Raw genomic sequence first — 22,632 nt, 5'->3', positions numbered from 1 at the left:
GTGTGGTGCCGCGGTTGACCGGGAAAGGGGTGTGTGGGGTGGGGGGGTAAGACTTTGCATATAAAGATCAGGAAGGGCACATGTTGCCCCTGGGCCCTATGTGGTAGACAGAAGTAAAATGTGAATGACACTAAAAGAGAGCAATAGATGAAGAGAGATGGGAGAAAGCTTGAGAGCCCTTATTTGTGTGTGTGTACTTATTTTTGATTTTGATTTAGGAAACATGAGAATGCCAAGAACTCTAAAGCTTTATCTACACCAGACCTAAACATGATATGGAAACTGATGCCTCCTACATCCTCCCTGATTTAAATTATTTTCAACATTGAAAACATATGATTGCAATGTGTTCCAGGGTCCCTAGCTTGTGCAGAGATGTTTTGTTGAATAATGGAGCCACGAGAAGAACATCTATGTGTGCCAGAGATTTCAGTAAAATAGCCTAGGATCCCACTAAATGTCAGGATAGTTGCCTGTCTAAACACATCCTTCCCTTAAGAAAGACAACTTGCAAACGAGAAGAGAACACATTAAGAGCTTAAAACACGTGCACAGTGTGTAGGTCAGGGAAGGTTCTATTTGCGATGCCCACTTAACTCATCCACTTATTATATTTTTATTTGAATGTCAAAAATCCCACCTCTCTGTCGCTTTTCGGATCCGATTCAACAGCGGAATCCATTGCCTTAGTTGTATCTTCCTTCTCCCTCTTTCCAGCGTCATCATCCTTGTTCAGATGAAGATTAAATGTCTGGAATAATGAGTTAATAAATAAGACCTGTGTTGCTTACTCCAGAAAGTTAGGACACTATACATACTATACTACTTGTTTGTTTCATTTCAGGTTTATGCTGCATGCTAAAACTAGGACAATCCTGTGGAGACTCATTCTCGAGCCCTCCTTTGAAAAGTGAATCTAGAGATTATCTCACAGTGAGGTGTGACAAACTTTTACAGTGCAAAATAAGTAACTACTTTCATTCTACTTTTGTGGTTATAAGGGAAACAATTGTCTTTTGAGAACTAGATGACATTTGTCTTGAACATCCTTTAAACTACGAAACATATGGCTTACAGAAATGCCTCCTAACTAAGGGGTCAATTAGTATGGCAGGCAGATCGCCACCGCCTAAATGGTAGTGGCGATCCGCCCGCCATAACACACCGCCCGCATGCCATTTACCCCCGCCATATTATGATGGCGGGGGAACTGCGGCAGACAGAAAGACTGTCCGCAACTTTTCCGCCGGTCGACGAGTCAACCGGGCAGAAAAGGGGTATAATATGGTGGCAGTGTCTGCAAGACACTGCCATCCATATTATAATGCAGGCGTGGATGTGCCTTTAAATGGTGGCGTTGCCGCCATGGAATGGCATGCGGTGTCTGCATGTGGGGGCCTGTTGCAGGCCCCCATGGCGTTGGGGGGGTGGGGGGTGCACATAGGGGTACCTATGGTACCCTCTGCATTTGCCTGCACAACATGGCAGGCACCGCGCGGTGCCTGTCACATTGTGCATGCAAATGCACAACATGCCTATTTAACATTGTGCCGGGTGCTGAATACAGCACCGCCAGACACAATGTTAAATATACAGGATGCGACTGCCATGGTGGCGATCGCATTCTGATAGGCACAGCGGGACTGCCGCACCTCTTGCGGTTGGTTCCGTTGACCGTTACTGCCGCCCGCCATTGTAATAGACCCCTTAAATCTGAACAAGATATGGAGATCCTAATTACATGGGGAAAATCATCTTGAAAGCGTGTTCAAGACCACTGGATAATAAAGAGAAATAGAACATATGTCTGCACCTGGAGAGAAGAATAATAAGTGTGGAAAGATAAGAATAAGGTAGAAGACAAAAGAGTGCAAACCAGAGGCAGCACACGAACTAGACCCAGAGACAAAAAGAAGGAAGGTAACAGCAACTACAAAGCCTGATGAAAAAAAAGAATGCATACAGAGGGGAAGGAACAGAAGCAAAGCTCTAACAGGGACTAAAAAGAAGCCAAGTAAGAGAATGGAAAATTAAACCAGTAATAAAGTAGAAATTATGAATGGATGAAATAAAAAGAGAAGGAGGAGAAGAAACATAAAGATGAAGAGGAGACAGCACAAAAAAATGGGAAAACCAGAGTTAGGGATTTGGAAATGAGGGAAGAGAAAGATAGTTGTACATTGGAAAATCATTAGTAAAAATATCTTGTGACAGAAATTTGTCTCCTACATATCATTTACAAAAATATCTTCTGATTGACAGCAGATTTTCTATTATTAACAATGGGGTAATATTTCTGTAAATGATATTTATGGCACAATATACTTGTCCAATGAAATGTTGGTTACGTTCACCTTGTTCTATATAAAGAGCCTCTGACTCTGTGCCTAATTATGAGTTCGGTGGTCCGAAGACCGCCAAACTCATGGTAGCGCAGTGGTGTCGGTCTGGCCACTGCTTCACCGGTGGTCTGACTGACAGATTACAGCTTGGGCAGTCAGACCGCCATGGCACTGCTGCAATCACTAGGGAACAGAGATCCCTAGTGGGGGTGCAGTGGTCGGAGGTCCCCAATATGCTTAGTAGTGCCCTGCAGCACTGGCAAGCATGTTACTACTTTCCTCACCGCAAGCGGTTCCATGGAGGTTCTTACTCCATGAAACTGCAGGCGGTGAGGAAAGTTGTTTTCCCTGTGCATGGGGGTTCATGCATGTAATGCCTTCCTGTGTGCATGCACCCCAGTTCCTGCACGGCATGGACTGCAGAGTCCATGGCGTGCAGGAACTGTCTTTGGTGCTCTCATTGCAGTGCTCATTTTCAGAAGCAAACACGAGAAAAAACGAAGTCTGGCGCACAGTGTTCACACTATTTTGGCAGTGTGGGAGCATGGTGGCAGCGTGGTGGACCCACTCTCACACAGTCAAAGTTGCTATTGGGCCCTCTGTGAAACTAGCGTAAACACCTTGCATATTTGCAGGGGCTCATTGATGGAGGAGTTCAGTTTCATTTCTACTGAAGCTCCAGCAAGTACCAAATTGAGGCGGAAAAAATCTCTGCAAGAGCTTGCTTGGGTCCCTGCATGAGCCCAGATGATTCCTTGCAGTTCAGTTTGGGACCCTAAGGAACTCATCTAGCTCCTGCATGAACCTGATTGAGCTAATGCAGGAATCTAGATTGGACTCTTTCAAAGGATTTCAATTGGTACCTTAGAAGAGCTCAGCTAGATCCGTGCAAAAGCTCAGATGAACTCCTGGATCAAATCCATTTTCCTTTGTGAACGTTGATAAAAAAAATTTTAAGATCAGGCAGTGGGCTGCTTTTAACACCTTCAAGTCTCATGACGAGCTCAGCTTGTCATGATGAGCCACGGTGCTCGTGTGCTCATGACGAGCTGAGCTTGTCATTACCGTTAGAACGCTCGCCTGCTGGGCAAATTCCCCTGCTGTGTGAGCGTTCTAAAGGAACGGGTGTGGTCATGACGAGCTGAGCTCGTCATGAGCACGGGGGTGCTGTGCACGCCCCCGCCCCCCAGCACAGCAGGGAAATTTGCGTAGCTGCGAAGGGGTTAAGAAAAAAAGATTGCTTTATTTGAAAGCGATCACAGACATGGTGTTCTGCTGACTCTAGCAGGCCACCATCCCTGTGATGCAACCAATCATAGCAGGTCACAATTTATGACCTACCTCATTAATATTCAATGATGTAGGTCTATTTACAACCCATTACGAATCGCTCATTATTGAAATAAGGGTTAGATATAACTTTATTACATTTGTAATAGCAATCACCATATAGCTATTCATAAAATATTCTCATTACTAATGTTAGTACATCTGACCCTAAGTGATTTGTGGAGAATCACAGGACGTTGAGCCGATGCTGGAACTAAAACCTGGTTCCCCAGTTTCACATCCAGCAGTTCAGGCCGTTAGGCCACATCTCCTCCCTTTCACCCAATTTCCTTTCCCCGCAGGAAGGCTAGCTGAGGCCCAAGCATTTATTTTGCCTGTGAGTCTGTTGGACAGTATTGGCGTTAGAATGGTGGATTCAAATTACTGGTCGCAGGACTATTTCCCCAAAGTCCTCTCACCCAGGGCATCGGAATTAGCTGATACTTCAGCAAATAAAGTTCAAACGAGGTTATTAATTGCTTTCACAAATAGTTCAATCAAATTTATTCACAATTACGTCATATCAAGCAGCTACTCTAACAGGCCATTCAATTGCAGCATTGCAGTGCAGCACCTCACTGTGCTCATCTGTCTCATATTTGCTCTTTGACTTATTTTGGTAGGGTTGGACAAGGTGTAAATTTCTCCTAAGCACAGCCAAAGACTGCCAGATGCTGACCTTTCACAATCTAATCTCCCAAAAGACCCTTGTGTACCTCTTGCCCTTTGCATTTGGTGTCTGGGCATACAATAAGACTGAAGAGGTGGATCAGAATGACACTGAGTAGTAACAGCAACTGGTACTTCTCCCACCAAAGCTTTCTATTGCAACAACATGGTGTTCTCAAAATCCCTCTGTCCTTGTGTGTTCTACCTCTTGATTACCCCTTACCATCTCTGCAAGTGACAGTTGGTGGTTGTAAAACGTTGAGTCGAAGGCAAAAGGACACCTGCTCAAAATCTAATACACACTTTTCAAATGGTCAATTTAAATGCATACTGTCTGCGCAGTTGAGGGACCTTGACTCTCAAGCTCACTGACTCACTTTTAATGGTACCCACCCTATCTTCGACTACCCTTTGTCAACTCCAAACCGGTACTTGTAGTCCGATGGGTTAACACACCTGCTTCTGAGTCAAGGTCCAGGTGACGCCCCACTTTTCAATGTCCACATGTAGAGTGAATTTTAAAAGTGATTTCAAAGCTTAAGCTTGGTGTTGGGAGACAAGAGTTGAGGTTCCATTCTTTCTCTTTAACTTTACATGTCTACTGTGAAGGCAAACTTGGGGAGCAGCACGAAGAGGCAGCGCAGGGGGCAGTGCATGGAGAAAAATTGGGAAAAAAATATATTGGTCCGACCATTATGCCATCTTAAGCAGAATTACTATTACGGAAAGCCCCATTCAAAGGGCCATCATCTCCAGACCAGAATCTTTTAAGGTCTGGAAAGATTAAACAAGGCAGACCTAAAAGAGCTATTGGACAGTACTCGCCCTACCCTATCCACTGATCCAAACACTGCCACCCTTCAATACCAAGACTGGCTAGGGCATGCTACACACTCACTAGTACCCACTAAAACAGTGTCAAGAAATAGGGCCACTCCCTCGGCTCCATGGTTTACCGATGACTTAAGGAAATAGAAATAACTCTGTAGGAACAGGGAAAGGTATTGGCGGAAATCCTACAACTTGGAGAGTAAAGCTAGTTACAAGGAAATGCTCGCAATCTATAAATCCATGATTGCAGAGGCAAAGAAGAAGTTCTTCACCGAACAAATTGAGAAGGCGAAAAACTCCAGTAAACAACTCTATGAGATCACAAAGCAGCTTGCTGGAAATGCTCTTCATTTAGCACCACCACCGTCCCAATCACTTTGTGACACACTCGCAAATTTCTTTTTCACGAAAGTAAACGATATATATCTAGCTTTCTCCTCCAAAACAGATGTCATCTTAAACTCTACCTGTAACATCCCCTCTCACTCTCTATTGACGCAGTTCACTGATCTCACGGATGATCAAATAATGGATATTATTACATCCATTAAAACCGGATAAGCCCTGGACCCCTGTCCTTTTAAAGTCCTGCCCCCGGTGATGGACTCTCTTATTATGGTTATTACACAAGTTTGCAACTCCATGTTTAGATCAGGGATTTACCCCGACATACTGAAAAAGACCCTATTAAAACCACTCTTAAAAAAAACACTTCTGGATAAGGACGAGCTAAAAAATTATCGACCCATAGCGAGTCTCCCATTCCTAGCAAAAGTAGCTGAAAAAGCCATGAACCAGCAGCTTTCAGATTTCATCAAGAAACACCATCAGCTGGACAGTACCCAATTTGGATTTCGCAAATTCCATGGTATGGAAACAGCACTAATTAAAGCAGCCGATGACATTAGAGTCATCCGGGATCAAGGAGGAAGAGCTGTCTTGGTGCTGCTTGATTTATCTGCAGCTTTCGACACGGTCGACCACAAGATCTTGGTCGACCGTGTCGGAAAAATGGGCATCCAGCCTGTTGCAAAAGACTTATTGGCCTCATTTCTGGCTGGGAGAACTCAGGCGGTCACCCTGGGATCTTTCAAATCATCTCAGCTGTCCTTGCCGTGCGGGGTTCCTCAAGGCTCATCCCTAAGTCCAGCACTGTTTATTATCTATGTGTCGGACCTGGCTAAAGTCATCAAAGCCGACGGGATGAGCCTAACCTCCTACGCAGATGATACGCAGTTAGTTCTGGCCATAAATAGTGATGGAGACAGGGTGGCAGAACCTTTTCAAGGAGGTATGCTAGCAATTGGAGAGTGGATGGCTTCCAATTGTCTTAAACTTAACTCCGAAAAAACGGAGGTGGTCATCTTTGGACCACTCTCGCCAGGCTGGTCTTCAGTCTGGTGGCCCTCATCCTTCGGAGCTCCTCCTAAACCGGTTTCCAGGGTGAGGAACTTGGGAGTGGTTTTTGATGAAGGCCTTAATTTTATGGCCCATGACAACAAAACAGCAGCCAAAGCCTGTCATAAACTTAAACTAGTAAGAAAAATGATTCCTTTTCTACCTGACACAGCTGGAAAAACTCTAGTAAGCTCCCTAGTGCTATCCGCCCTGGATTACTGTAATGGTATATTTGTAAATGCCCAGATCCGTGTGACTAATAAAATGCAAACCATACAGAATGCAGCTGCCAGACTCCTTTCCAGAACACCTAAATTCAAACCCATCTCAGATATAATAAGGAACTATCACTGGCTGACGATCCGTAATCGGATTAAGTTCAAGACTCTATGTATAGTCTATAAAGCACTCCACAAGCAAGGACCGCAGTTTCTAAAGGACCAACTGACTCCCTATATTCCCTCCAGACAATTCCGTTCCACTACTTTGAATCAACTAGTGGTCGACTTTGCGTTCGTCTCCGGCATCGTGGACGCAGGGATGATGTGGTGTCTAATTAGATGCCGCCCCTGTGCGCTGATGTCAGTTCTAACACTACTTTCCATGCCAGAAGGGCAGAGCCATGCAAGACACTGACCCCTGGTGCACATAACTAGGACCCTGTAAGGGACTCCCTGACCCTAGAAGTTAGTTCTCAGAATGGGGAGGATGGGTGGGGCGGATGTATGATGGTACGACGCGGGCTATTACCACGCGTACCGTTACAACGCGTGTTTTACAACGCAAGTCGTTACCACGTCTTGCACTGTAGGGTGCGGACTTAGGAATAGTTTAATTTACTATTCCAGCACCAGTCCCCGTGGATAGTAGGGAAGATGTTGCAAGAGTAAATTAACTATTCCTTGTCCTTGAGCGCCCTCCAGCACAAGTCGTGGTTAGAGACGCGTCATAATGGTAGCCGTGGGGTAACATCCGCGTCGTAAAGGATGTTCCCCTCTGAAAGAGACCGCAATTATAGATTCCTTACCTTAGAATAGATACCCCAGCAATGCCAACCCCAGATGTTGGCCATGTGAATTAAGTTCAAACCAGGAAGTCTTGGAGAAAAGAACGTGCGAAAAAGCAGTCTCTCCGAACTTGGCTGTCCAGGCAGTAACGTTTCGTGAATGTGTGCAGGGATGCCCATGTGGCTGCCTGGCAGATGTCGAGCAACGGAACTCCTCGTCCCAAAGCAGTAGTGGCTTCCGTTGCCCTGGTAGAGTGGACGCTCAGTCCTACTGGAGGTTCCTTTTTTGCCCAAAGAATAACAAATCCTGATGCATAAGACAACCCATAGAGAGATGGTACATTTGCGCACTGCCTGACATCTTGGTACCCACATAACCCACGAAGAGTTGAGCGTCCACTGGGAAGTCTTTAGTGCGGTCAAGGTAGACAGACAGCACACGTTTTTGGTCCATACGGTGGAGTCTCTCCTCCTCTTTGTAAAGGTGTGGAGGCGGGAAGAAGGTGGGCAATGTGATGGTATGACCTATGTGGAAAGAGGTAACCTCTCGGAAGAAAAGAGGGCCTAGTATAGACGACTACTTTGTCCGGATGGACAGTAAGAAAGGGAGGTCTGGAAGATAAGGCTTGAAGCTCACTCACCCTGCGAGCAGAGGTGATGGCAAGCAAGAAAGTAGTCTTTAAAGTAAGAGACGAAGAGGACACTTATGTAGTAGTTCAAAGGGAGCACACATAAGATAAGTGAGGGCAAGATTCAAGGCCCACTGGGGCATTACGGAAGGAGGAAAGAGAGGAGTAATGCTCTTCAGAAATCTGTTAACAATAGGGGACTTGAAAAGAGAAGGCTGATAAGGAAGGCAAAGAAAGGCCAAAATGGCCAAAATATAGCATATAAGAGTCCCCAGAGCAGAGCCCTGCTGAGTCAAAGAAAGAATGAGGAGGAGAACCTCTGAACGTGGGGTAAAAAGGGGAACTACAGCCTTTGCTGTGCACCATGCCACAAATTTGTTCCATCTACAGGTGTATACGGTTTTAGTTGAGGAATGCCTTGCTGCCAAGATGACATTAGAGACTTCGGGAGGAAGGTCAATAGCTGTCAACTGTTGCAGCTCAATCTCCAAAAAAGGAGGTGGAGACTGGAAAGTTTTGGGTGGAGGACCGTCCCCTGCTGCTGCAACAGAAAATATTCCCAAAGAGGCAGTCTGATTGGAGGATTGATGACCATGCTCAGGTGCTCTGGGCACCATACTCTTCTTGTCCAGTCCGGAGGCACAAGAATGGCTTCAGCCCAGTCACGCTTGAGCTTCTTCAGGACTCTGGGTAGAAGTGGTTCAGGTGGAAAGGCGTACAGGAAGCAGCAATTCTACTTGTGATGAAAGGCGCCGCCGAGCGAGTGCTGCATTGGAAACTCCAACGTGCAGAACTGCTGACATTGTGTTTTGTCTTCGTTGGCGAATAGATCAAACCAAGGCACGCGCTACTGCTGAAACAGACCTTGCACCATCTCTGACTGAAGACGCCATCCGTGATCCATCATGCACCGGCGGCTGAGTTTCTCGGCCCTGGCATTCAGGGAACCTGCCAGGTGTTGAACCACCAGGGATATGCCCTTGTCCAAAGGTGAAGAGCCTCTTGACAGAGTCCACAACCCCACCCTGCCGTGTTTGTTGCAATACCACATGGTGGTGGTGTTATCTGTGAACACCTGCACTACTTTTCTTTTGACAGAGGGAAGGAATGCCTTCAGTGCAAGATGAATCTCCCAAACTTCCAGAAGGTTGAAGTGTAGCCCGGACTCTGCCGGAAACCAGAGGCCTCTGATCTCCACCTCCAGCATGTGGCCGCCCCATCCCATAGGCAATGCATGCGTTACTACTGTGAACTCTGGTTGGGGAAGGCAGTGGCGTAACGAAACTTGAGGGTCCCCCTACAAAGCACATGGAGGGGGCCCCCCACACCCCTGGCAGCCCAGCCCACCACCTACCACTTTGCCCTACCACGGGTGAAAATTCAGGACAAGAGGTCAAGAAAGGTAAGTTTTACAGACACATCAGAGGAGGTCGTGCAATAGTATATAAGTAAGCACATCAATATCCAAAAATATTTAACCATTTGCAAACCAATCCATCATGTATCCTCCCATCTATCATTTCACGCATCCATCCCTCCATCCACCCTTTCACCCCATCCATCCATTATCCATCCATCCACACTTTCACCCTATCCATCTGTACACTCATCCATCCACTCTTCCATTTACTCAACCATCCAGCCATTTTCCCTTTCATCCACCCTTTCAATTACTCATACATCCACTCAGTCCCTCATCCTTCCACTCATACACGCTTTGCCGTCCATCCATACTCCCTTTCTCCCTCCATCGACCCTTTCACTTAGCCATCCTTCCTTCAACCCATTCACCCACCCATCCATTTACTCATCCACTCATGAATACATCCCTTGACCCTATCACTCATCCATCCTTTAGCTCATCCATCTATCCTTTCACTCCTTCACTCATCTATCCATCCTTTTGTCCATCTACCCTCCCTTTCACTAACTCATCCATCCATACATCCACCCTTTCACTCATCCATCCATTCACCCTTTCACTTATCAATTCATAAATCCATCATTTCACTCATCCATCCACCCTTTCACTCATCCAACCATCATTTCACTCATCCATCCATCCTTTTACTCACCATCCGCCGTTTTACCCATCCCTCTACCCTTCCACCCCTTCGTCCACTTATTTACCTTTTCTCTCATCCATCCTTCCACTCACTCAAACAATCCTCTCTCAATATCCATCCGATCAACCTTTCATTCATCCATTCACCCTTTCACTAATCCATCCAGCCACACACCCATTCCTTCACCTACTCGCTTGCCCACCTTTTCATATTAATTATGAGCTGAGCCTTTGTCTGCAGAGTTGCAGACAGAAGAGGCCCATCAAGGAATTTGCCGTAGTTCCTAAAGCAAGGGGTGGGGTTCGGTGGGGGAGGGTTCACTATGCAGAGGCTATGGAACCTGCACATAGGCAATCTGAAAACTTGTCATGAGTCCTGCATGATGCACAGTGCCAGGCCATGAGGTGACAGTGACATTGTGTTGTTTCTGGGGCTTTAAGTCGGATGAATAATATGGGGGGGGTCTCTCCAAAGTGTGTGTTCGATTTAATTACGGACGTGGCTAAAAACACCTGCACTAAAAACAAGGAAACAACGGAGCGCCGACAGACACCATTTAATTACAAAGCTGCCAAGATTTCAGACTGCTATGTGTGACATTTTCATAATTTATGTGTTATTATGAGTGACATTTCAACGACTGTGAGTGACACCTTCTCGCGACCAAAATCAAGCAGTGAAGACAAGGGAAACACAAATATCATAAATTACAACCATTTGAGCAATGAGAAACTCCAAGACGTTAACTGCTGCAAAGTACCCATACATGCCAACCCTCTCGATTCAGACAGGAGACTCCCTAGTTCAAGGCTAGTCTCTCGCCTCCCGATTCCTGCATGAAAAGACTCGGTTCCTCTGTGGGCTTCAGCTGACGGGGCCTGGCATGGTCTAATTCAGTGTGTGCACTGTCAGTATCCTGCCCCTGCAGGCCAGTGCACACAACACTTGCATCACACTCTCTCTGCCTGCCATAGCACTTGCTACGTGCTTCTGACAGGAAAGAAACAAACCATATATATTTGCCTTTCTAATATCCGATGGTGCAGCAGCAGACTTGCGAGTCCCTTACATGACAGTAACCTGATTAAGCCCTCAATAGAAGTCAATGGGGTAAATACATTCTCCAGATTATTTTTTGGAAATCTCCCGCGTTTCTCTTTTATAATGTTGGCATGTATGAGTAATGGAAATGGAAAGGCACTAACCTAGCGCCCTTTTAACCTGAAGTGGTATGTAGGAGCTCCATGGAACTGACTGGTACATCCACATCGGTTTTCGGCGGGAGTCCCTTAACATGCCACCTCTAAATGACGGCTTTCTGCTGTTTGGAATCCCTTCTGCTGGAGGATTCCAAACAGCAGAAAGCGTTAATTTTGAGGTAGCATGTAATGGGACACTCCCGGAAAACTGATGCGAATGTAATCTGCCTACCTATCATCGCCCAATCCCACCCCTCCTCATTCAGAGGTTGGGTACCTCTCTATGTGTTCGATGCTGAATCCACAGTAGCGCCATTGGTATACAAGCAAGCCTTGCAGGAGAAGTGTGGGTCATCAGCTGCTGCAATTTGGCATGGCATTCACGATGCAGAACATGGTGGCGCTGGCCATCTAAAAGTGCACTGGAAACTAAGCATGGGCGGAAAATCCGTTTCGCTCGCGGATTTTGTGGATTTTCGGTAAATTCGCAATCCGCGAGATTCGCGAATCTCCCGCAAAATCCGCAAATCCGCGAGCAGCGGATTTTGCTCACACTGTTCGCACTGTTTGCGTGAGTTCGCGGCTTCCCAGTACAACTTCGCACCCCGCGAATAAGTGCAAAATTGCAGAAATACGATCTTAGCAAAACTGAAACTACTTACCAGGTTCAAAAGTTCAGGCTCATCATTAGTAGCCATTTCCTGTAGTGCTTCCTGAGGGGCCCCTCCAGAGTTCAGTTGCCAGTTGCAACTATTATGTGACCCTGCTCTGAACCTCAGAATAGTTACACATATGCCACAAAGGTCCTGAATTACAGCTAAGGGAGACAAGCAGGAGCCAGGCTGGAAGTTCAAATCCATTAATCAGCCCCTAATTCATTATTGTCAGTTGGGGCAGGGCAGGTGTTGTAACTAATTTTGCAACAATGAAAGCACTTAGCAAGTGCAAAAGATCACTAATCAGGAAGCACTAAGGAAGCAGGTGCCAGCTAAAAAAATATTCTGTGACACATTAATCAGCCCCAAATTAATTCAGGTCACTTGAGGCAGGGAAGGTGTGCTTGTGTTGCCACAATAATGTACACTGACTGGACAACCAGAGGGTGCTGTGATGAAACAGAGGGTGGCATGGGTGGGCCAGAGGGTGGCATGAGTAGTCAGAGAGTGGCGGTGGTGACAGAGAGTGGCAGTGATGAAGAAGAGTGTCCCAAACAGGCTGGACACGTAGAAACAACAAGTTCGCGAAACATGCGACCCGACAGGTAAGTTCGCAATTTGCGACATTGTACAAAACCCTCGCGAACTGGCAGAAACCCGCGCAAACACAAAAAAAAAAATCCGCAAATTCGCGAGAATTCGCGGATTTTGCGGATTGCGAGTTCGCAAATCCGCAAAATTCGCGAACGCGAGATTCGCAAAATTCGCCCATGCTTACTGGGAACCAAGTTCGAGTTTCAGCGATATTGACTCTAAGCAATGGCAAATCAATTAATTTCCAGTGCCCAAGGAAAAAAATGAATGTATCTTTGTAATGTAACTGTGGCGCAAGTAAACGCTCCAATTACATCGGGTCGTGTTCGCACCCTATAATAAACTGCAAAATAAAGCACCCCCTGAGAGAAAAGTTCAGGGGTGTTTGGAACACTGGCTGATTAGCGTGAACTAAACAAGGCCCTGCCTCTCTGGGGGTCTTGTGAAAAAGCCAACTGAATCTCCACTGTGACCCTCCTGCCACAGTAATTTGGGGGCACAGAGAAATTTCTATGAAAGAAGTACTTACGTGATTCGAAGTCTAAATACGGTACATGGCTGCACGGTCAGTGTGACAGATTCTCCGACACTCCAGTAGATCGACAACTTGGTGGGGCAGCTGAAGTCTGAATGATGCTGTTTTTTATTATTAATTTGAAATAGTCGAGTCGGCTGCAATAATTTCAGCTGGGAATAAATTAACATGAACTACAAACAAGCATAGTGTGGCCCGGGTGAGGGTCGGTGCGAGGGGCCTGCGCAGCAGCATTGCGAACAGCACCATCATTCAATATGCGGGGCCACCCGAAAACCTGCCAGCCCAGAGACTCACCTTCCTCAAAGCTCCACGCTCCGGCAGCAGGATGTGACGTCCCCTCCGGCGCCTGCACGTAGCAGATAACCTGCCTGGGCCCAGCAGTCTAGTCACTGCCATGAAGAGCCTCAGAGGCCAAGCGGCAGGCGGCAGGAGGCCGGCGGCCGTGGGCTGCTTGCGCGGCTGCGCGCACCCTTTAATTTAAGGGGGGGGCGGGCGTGCGCAACTACGCACCATTTATTTAATGAACCCTTGAACAGGCTTGCTTGCAAGTTGCTGACTCCGATCATTGAGGGGCCCCCTGGAGCGCAAGGCCTCCCCGCACCGAATGGGCTGCGGGGGCCTGTGTTACGCCCCTGGGGGAAGGGAGAGAACTCTGCCGCAGACCCAATCCTGGTTTGTGAGCCACCATTGCAACTGACTTGCAGTCTCGTCTGAGATCTGGATGACATCGGAAAGATTCCCCTGATGCTGCGCCCACAGGAACTTCAGGTCCCACTGCAGAGCCCGCAAATGCCATCTGGCATGATCCATCAGCAGGATGCAGGAGGCCATGATGCCCAGCAGCCTCAGGGTCATTCTCACTGAAATTCGGGATAGAGGCTTAAACATCGGTGGCATAGCCCGAATATCCCGGACTCGCTGCTTGGGAGGATAGACCCAAAACTGCGCTGTGTCCCGCACCACTCCTATGAAAAGGAACTTCTAAGACAGAATCAGATGTGACTTTGCCGCATTGATAGTGTACCCCAGTGAATGCAGGAGGTTCGCCAAAGTCTGGAGGTGGGTGACGACAGACTCGGGTGAGCTCGCCTTCAACAGCCAATCGTCGAGATAGGGAAAGACTGGAACCACTGATCTGAGTAGATGAGCTGCGACCACCGCCATCACTTTCGTGAACACCCGAGGGGCACTGGTAAGGCCAAAGGGGAGCACAGTAAACTGAAAACGTTTGTGGCCTACCGGGAACCGTAGCTAAAGACAGTGGGCAGGCAAGACAGGGATGTGAAAATAAGACTCCTGCAATCCAACGCTACCATCAAGTCTCCAAGGTTGAGGGCAGACAAGACCTGAGCCAAGGTTAACATCTTGAACTTCTCCTTCCAGAGGAAGCAGTTGACGTCCCTGAGGTCCAAGATAGGACGCAAGCCTTTGTCCTTCTTGGGTACCAGAAAGTAGCGGGAGTAGCAACCATGACATACTTCTGGCGCAGGGACGCGTTTAACAGCTCCCTTGGCCAAGAGAGACGTAATTTCCTGGTGAAGAAGTACCAAATGATCATCTGACATACGATGGAGTCTAGGTAGCATGGAGGGAGAGGGAAGTCTCGAAGGGGAGGGAATAGCCCCTTCATACTATTTGCCAAACCCACATGTTGGACGTGATGATGTGCCAGTGGGGGAGGTGAGTGCCGATCCTGCCGCCCACTGGCAACTGGTGGCCCTGAAAGGTCAGACTGGGAAGGCTTGGAGGCTTCTGCAGGGGGGGCTGTTGGTGGACTGGCCTGCCCGCTGGCCCCCAAACCCATGACGCTGGGTCCCACATCCCTGGCCGCGCGGAGGCTGGGTAGTTTGTGCAGGCCTGTGGCTCTGGGCAGAATGTGGTGAGGTACATCTTCCATAGCCACAAAAGGGGCAAAAGGCAGACTTCATTGGGCAAGAGGTGGCAGAGAAACGCCCAAGGATCAAGAGTCCTTGAAATGCTCCAGCACATTATCGCCTTGTCACCAAACCGATGATGGCCATCAAAAGTCATGTCCAAAAGAGTTGATTGGACATCCCCAGAGAAGCCAAAGGACCTCAGCCAGGCGTAGCATCTCAGGGGTACTGACTTTGAAATCATTCTACCCAGCGATGCGGTGGTATCAAGCTCACACCACTTCACTGCATCTCAACACTCTGCAACAGCGTGGGTAAGAACGGCCTGGGCCTCCTCCAGACACTGTAGCAGAACTTGCGCAACCGTGTCCCATACACTGTTTGTGTAACAGCCCAAGAGACATGCGGTGTTCACCGACCGCAGTCCTAAGCTGGTAGAAGAAAACATCTTCTTCCCAAGACGGTCCAGCTTCTTGGATTCCCTATCTGGGGGAGCTGTAGAGAATTTACCCTTAGAGGTTGAGGCTTGGCCTACCAAGCTCTCAGGGGTAGGGTGCTAGGAGAGGAAAAGCGGGTCACCCGGGACTTGGCGGTAGCGTCGGGCAATCATCCTGTACACAGGAGCCCCTGTGCTGACTTGGACCAAGCGCCCAAAAGGATGTCAATGAGGGCCTCATTAAAAGGCAGCAGGGGCTCCAAAGAGGCTGTTGCTGGCTGAAGCACCTCAGTCAGAAGGTTAGTCCTGACTACCACCATAGGAAGCTCAAGGCCCAGGGCCTCAGCAGCCCTAAGCAAAACCAAGGCATAGTAGGCTCCCTTCTCCGTAGCCAGGGTAGGAGGAGAAAGCATGCCAAGGTCTGGGGAGGTAACCAGACCACGGGCATCACTGAACTCCTCTCTCCAGTCCTGCTCTTCAAGTTGGTCTGCAAGAGGGTCAACAGGCCTCTCCAAGTCCTCCTCACCCTCCACTGGCTGCCACTCACGGCAGTAGGGAACGCCAGGGTTGAACAGTGGGACAAAAGTACCCTCTGGCGCCAGTACCGACGTCCGTCGATCTCGCACCACGCCGTGGAGGCTGGGGCTGGGGTTGACGGCAGCGGGGGGCACAGCCGGCATCGGGGGTGTCGCTAATGTAATCGGCACAGGAGAAGGTACCCTGAGATCGACCAGCACTGATCCGGATCCAGGCCTGGATCCATGGGGGCCCTGCGGCGCCAAGGCCTGAGCTGCACGCATCGAAGACCTAGAGCCCCCAGCCGAGTCCGCAGGGCCCGAAGGTGAACCATCGACGTTGGTGTGAGAAGCTGGTCTGGCATATGCTGTCCACTATTCTAGTGGGCACCTTGCCCCAAACCAAACTACCCTTATTCATGGCAGGTTTAAAGACAACCTTTATAGAAAACTATGTAAAGTCCCTCCCCTGTAGGAAAATGAACCACGTTAAAATTTTGAGGTTTTCACCCTACTCTGTTTTAGCCATACGAGGGGCTTATGGTCAGTCTGAACAGTGAAGTGAGTTTCAAACAAGTATGGCCTGAGCTTCTTCAGAGCCCAAACCACAGCAAAGGGCTCCCTCTCAATAGCTGACCAACGTTTCTCTCTAAAGGTCAGCCTTTTGCTAATAAAAGCTACTGGTTGGTTCTGACCTTCATCGTTCAATTGTGACAGCACAGCCCCTACCCCCAACTCAGATGCATCTGCTTGGACAATGAATTCTCTGGTGTAGTTAGGACTTTGCAGAATTGGTGCAGTGCACAAGGCCTGCTTCAGGACATCAAATGCTATTTGACAGCTGACTGTTCACTGAACTTTCTTAGGCATTCTTTTAGAAGTTAAGTCATTCAGGGGTGTCACAATGGATCCATACCCCTTGACAAATCTTCTGTATTACTCAGTCAGGCCCAAGAAAGCTGTGACCTGAGTCTGGGTAGTTGGAGCAACCCAGTCCACGATGGTCTGGATTCTGCTCTGCAATGGTTGAACCTGGCCTCCACCTACAAGGTGGCACAGGTATACAACCTATGTAGCACTTAGTAACCTTTATAGTTAGGTCTGATTTTTGCAGGGCCTCCAAAACATTTCTCAGGGGGAGCAGGTGATCCTCCCAGGTAGAGCTAAAGACAGCAATATCATCAAGATAAGCTGCACAGTTGTTTTCCAGGCCTGTTAGGACTGTATTCACCAACCTTTGAAAAGTGGCAGGAGCATTCTTCAGACTAAAGGGCATTACCACAAATTGATAATGTCAACTAGGGGGTGAGAATGCTGTTTTTGGCTTTGCATAATCAGCAGTTTGATCTGCCAGTAACCAGCTGTTAGATCAAATGGATGCGCATCAGTCAGAGTGACTACATTGAAACCTCTGTAGTCAACACAAAACCTCATCTCTATCTTACCACCCTGGGTGTGGGGTTCTTTTACAAAGACCACTAGACTAGCCCAAGGGCTATCTGAGGGTTCAATAACTCCCAGTTCCAACATTGTCTGGACTCCTCCTGATAATGTCCCTGACATGATCAGGTTGCCTGTAAATCTTACTTTTAACAGGCAGACTGTCCCCAGTGTCGACTTCATAAGTGCACCAGTTAGTCTGACTTGGGGTCAGTGAAAACATATGTCTGAACTGTTGGAGAACTTGTCTGCAATCAGTTTGCTGCTGATCATTGAGGCTGCCTGTCAAGGCTACTCAATCAACTGATTCATCATCAGGGTTCTGAGAGAGCAGGTCTAGGAGCAGGTCCCTCTCTTTCTCCTGTCCTTCATCAGTAGCCATGAGCAAGCCCATGTCTGCCCTGTCAACATATGGTTTCAATCCGTTGACATGAAGCGCCCTATCGGGGCTTCTGTGAGTTCCAAGATCTACCAAATAGGTAACCTCTCCCTTCTGTTCAACAATAGTGTGGGGTCCACGGCACTTGTCTTAGAGAGCTGCTGGAGCCACAGGCTCCAAAACCCACACTTTCTGTCCTGGATGGTGAACAGTTAGTACAGCCTTTTGGTCGTGACAGGCTTTCTGTAATTCCTGGCTAGCCTAAAGGTTTTTAGTTGCCTTTTCATGTACTCAGCCATCCGGGAGCGGAGACCAAGGACATACTCCAAAATATCCTGTTTAGGGTTTTTTTTAGAGGTAACTCCCATCCCTCCTTCATCCGTACATAATGGTCCTCTGACAGGGTGTCCAAACAGAAGTGCAAATTGGCTGTAGACAACCCCCTTCTGAGGAACCTCCCTGTATGCAAACAAAAGGCATGGTAGCAGGATGACCAATCTCCACCTGAGCTTTACTGGGAGACCCTTAATCATACCCTTTAAGGTTTTGTTGAATCTTTCAACTAAACCATTGCACTGTGGATGATAGGGTGTGGCGATTGGCGAACTTGTAGTTCACTCCACATTCCTTCCACATTGCAGTCAAGTAACTATACATAAAGTTTGCACCTCTGTCAGATACTACCTTCTTAGGAAACCCCACTCTTGAAAACACTCCCAAGAGGGCTCTTGCCACCACAGGTGCTGTAGTGGTCCTAGGGGGAATAGCTTCTGGGTACCTAGTGGCATGGTCCACCACCACTAGGATAAACCTGTGCCCAGATACTGTCTGAGGATCCATTGGTCCAACAATGTCAATCCCCACTCTTTCAAATGGAACCCCCACCACAGGTAGTGGTATGAAGGGGGTGTTTGTAGTGCCACCTACCTTACCATTGGCTTGACATGTTACACAGGAGCGACAAAACTCCTTTGTGTCTTGAGACATGAGGGGCCAGTGAAAGTGAGGGACAATTGTGTCCCAGGTCTTGTTCTGGCCCAGGTGTCCTGCTAAGGGAATATCATGGGCTAGTGTCAATAGGAAGCCCCTGAACTTTAGAGGTATAACCAACCTCCTGGCTGTACCAGGCTTGGGGTCTCTACTCTCTGAGTACCGGAATCCATCATCCCAATAAATCATTTGGGTGCCAATAGCATTCCCAGCAGCCTCTGCAGTAGCTTGCTGTCTGAGGGGTTCAAGAGAAGGGCAGCTCAGCTGCTTCTGACTCAGATCTGTCCTGGAAGGGCCCCCTGTCCCCAAGAACTCAACCTAATCAGGCTCAAGCTCCTCTGGGGCAGTTCCTTCTTCAGGCTCACAATCATCTCCCTCAAGAGACTGATCATCCCTCTGGGTCAGGGGGGATGGCACTGCTTTAACCCTACTGCTTCTTTCCTTGGAAGGCACCTGGTTCATTATTCCAAAATCCAGGGACTGTCCAGTGTTCGACTTTCTGACCTGTGACCTAGTCACAGCAAACACATGTGCATGGATCCCTAACATTTCTGCATGGTTCCTCAACTCCACTTCAGACCAGGTTGAAGTCTATAAGTCATTTCCAAGCAAGCATTCTACAGGGAAGTCAGCACTTATCACAACCTTCTTAATGCCAGTTACCCCTCCCCAGGGCATGGGTGGTCCTGACAGTGCTAGCATTGATCACTTGGTAAGTCTCTTCAAGTATGACTTGTCCAGGGTCCAAAAAGTCTGGTATCACCATTGTGACACTTGCCCCTGTGTCCCTGTAGGCCAAAGCCTCTTTCTCACTTATCAAAGGCCGTTGTCTGTACTTGCCCAGGTTACTGGGACTCACAGAGGAGGTCATATCCATGCCTCCATCACAGACTAACACAGCCTGAGTTGAAAGTCTGACTAGGCCAGAGTCCATCTCAGATCCCAGGATCAACCCTACTATACCATTCTGCTGAGAACCACCATTTGTAGGTAAACTAGGGGGAACAGTTGCCTTAGGGGCAATTGGAAGATTGGGGATTCCCACCATTAGAAGCTTTTTGGGGACCTTGTGAAGACTACTGTTCTTCATCCTTCTCCCCACCTTTTTGATCTTGCTTCTTTTGGTCACCACCTTGGTTCTGTACCCTTCTGCTTCACCCTGGTTCTGACCCATTTGTCTGCCTTCTTTCCAGACTCTTGGGGAGCGGTCAGATCAGAGTCTACCAGGTCTTTTTTCTTGCTCTTTCAAGCTCTAGGGTCTACTTTTCTGAGGCTACCTGCTAACTCCTTATCCTCAGCTGAGCTTCTTTCATCCTCACCTGATGCTCTCTCTGTTCCTGGGAGGCACCCCTCCTATGTGCAGAGACAGAGGACCCTATAGATGTGCCAGAATGATCAGATTCCACTGAAGGTGATCTGGGTCTTCTGGGCACACCACCAACTCTTCCTGGGGGGACAAAGAGAGGGCTCTTAGGAGCTGGGTTCACAAGGTCTTGGTCATTGTCACCTGCATGGTCACATCAGAGTTTGAGTCCTGGTGGGGGTCCCCACTGGAATTCTCCTCCTCTGCTGTACCCACCCACCGCCTACCCTTACAGACTCTGTAGTCTGCCTAAAGTCATCAAGCAGTAATGCCTCTATGAGGCATTGGGTATTGGGATTCTGTCCTGTCTTTAATTTTCTTATGGCACCCAGAGTCCTTAACTCTTGGAAAGGGAATGTGTCATATTTAGATGTCTGTACTTGACTGACATCTGGCAGAAACCCTCTAAGTCCTGCTCTAAAGGACATGACTAGTGAGGTGTGGTGTATGCACTACCTACAATATGTGCCTACCTACTAAACCTCTCTTGAATTGTAGAAAGGGTGTTCTAAGCCCTTGACACACAACTCTAAGTTCAGTAGAACTTACTGTATTTTAAGATTGCATTATATGTACCTTTGGTACCTTTAGTGGTTTTTCAAATGATCAATACTTAAGATTATCTGGTAAAACGATGCAAGCTGGAATCCCACACTCTGCACACCAATGTGAGAAGTTGGGCTGGCATATGCTGTCCACTATTCTAGTGGGCACCTTTCACCAGTCCAAACAACCCTTATTGATGGTAGGTTTAAAGACAAACTTTATAGAAAGCTATCCTAGTGGTAGCTATGGAGAGCAGCCTTCAGGCTAAGTCTTGAAGGAATGTAAAGCAGCTTGTTTTACCAGTCTATAATCTCATGAATGATCAAATGAAAGGAGAACCACAGCAGGTATATATAAAATATATATGTATTTATTCTAAACACACCCCTCTAGTCTCTTTATCATATCATAAAAATCTTTATTTCGGAAATATGCCATAAAAAAGACAAAACAGTAAAATGCTAAATTCATGGGAGAAATTTCAAATCACTATAGCAAGGAGACAAAGATTCCCCATAGGTTTCCCAAAGGGAGCAGTATGGCAAGAAAAGAAAAGTTATCATAGTCAAAAGACAATACAAATTATCGAAACTCTAAAGGCTGCGTGTTATAATCACATTCAGGTTCTGACAAATTAAGAGCGTTCGCTTGTGCCACACTGCTGCCAAGAATTGCGAAACGGCAAAAACAATGGGTCTAGATGTATCTGTTTTTAGAACTCTAAAAGCATACATACAGTGTAAAAAACCTAGATTCTTACAGAGGGGTACGAGCCAATACTTCCTGTACTTGTGGTAAGCTGGAGAAAAGAAGAGAACGTGCAGATCATTTTCCCTGTCACAGTTACACCCAGGACAATTTTCCAAAGCTGGTGATGACCACCTACTAGTAAAGGCTCGCAAAGGTAGAACACCGTATCTCACTGTATATACAGTTTTCTTGCCAAAGTAAGATAAATTTCATCCATAAATTGTTCAAAATTATAAAAATCTTTAACAGTTAAAAAAGAAGCAGTTAAAGTGCCGACTAAAGAGTTAGACAAAGCAGCAGCATGTTTTTTTTCACAATAAATCTTCGTAAGGTTTTTTCGAGTAATAATTTTGGAACCTTTCTCTGGGTCAGACCAAAGGGCGGATAGTCCTAGCCTTGCACATTCATTCTTTATAAATCTGAGCCAGGGAATTTTCCCAGCTCCAGGAAGGCTTAGTGTTTCTATAAGTTCCTGCCTATAGTGTGCAAGTTCCGGTGTCACCCAGAGCCTACGCCAAAACCTTAAAGGTTTGAGCACTAGCTCCTCGTCAATAGGGCTAAGCCCCAAATCAAGCCTTAATGGCAGGAGTGGAGTGCTGGATGGTAGCGTCAGCAACTGTCTTAGGAATTTGTTTTCTGTCTTAATTATTTCAGTCCTGCAGGAGTATCCCGAAAGTTCCCCGCCAAGCATATTCGCACCCCTAGCTTGCATTTTGTATACTTCCAATGGTGGACCAACCGGTTTAATAGAGGAAGTATTGGATAGCTTCAGGATGCCGCCAACAAATTGGGCCAATTTTAGCTAAGACTTGATTTGCTGAGGGCCCCACGTCAGATTCTCGTTAATGGTAACCCCCAGATAATCAAAAGTCGAGACCCTTTCCAGCCTTGATGTATGAGTGCGGGGGGGGTTGAAAATCATAAACTTGGTTTTAAGCGAGTTGATATCCAAACCCCTTCCTCTGCAAAATTCCTCAAAGCCATCCAATATGCACTGGATCCCCATTGGGGACTTAGATAGCATGAGGGTGTCGTCGGCAAACATATTCGCAGGAACCCTGCTGCCTGCCAACTTTGGGGCA

General features: G+C 47.4%; 1 protein-coding gene across 1 annotated transcript in view; it reads right to left on the bottom strand.

Moving 5' to 3' along the window:
* LOC147703391 (uncharacterized) overlaps positions 1 to 22,632 on the bottom strand; it is a 9,287,842-nt gene that overhangs the window by 1,895,592 nt on the left and 7,369,618 nt on the right. The window contains exon 32 of the mRNA XM_086931832.1: positions 641 to 751. Within this exon, the coding sequence (XP_086787958.1) occupies positions 641 to 751 (111 nt within the window). The remainder of the gene's footprint in view (positions 1 to 640; positions 752 to 22,632) is intronic.

This window comes from Lissotriton vulgaris, chromosome 7 (assembly GCF_964263255.1).
Source record: "Lissotriton vulgaris chromosome 7, aLisVul1.2, whole genome shotgun sequence".
Lineage (NCBI taxonomy): Eukaryota > Metazoa > Chordata > Amphibia > Caudata > Salamandridae > Lissotriton > Lissotriton vulgaris.
Note: the sequence above shows the minus strand (reverse complement) of the source record. Positions and strands in the feature narration are given on the sequence as shown.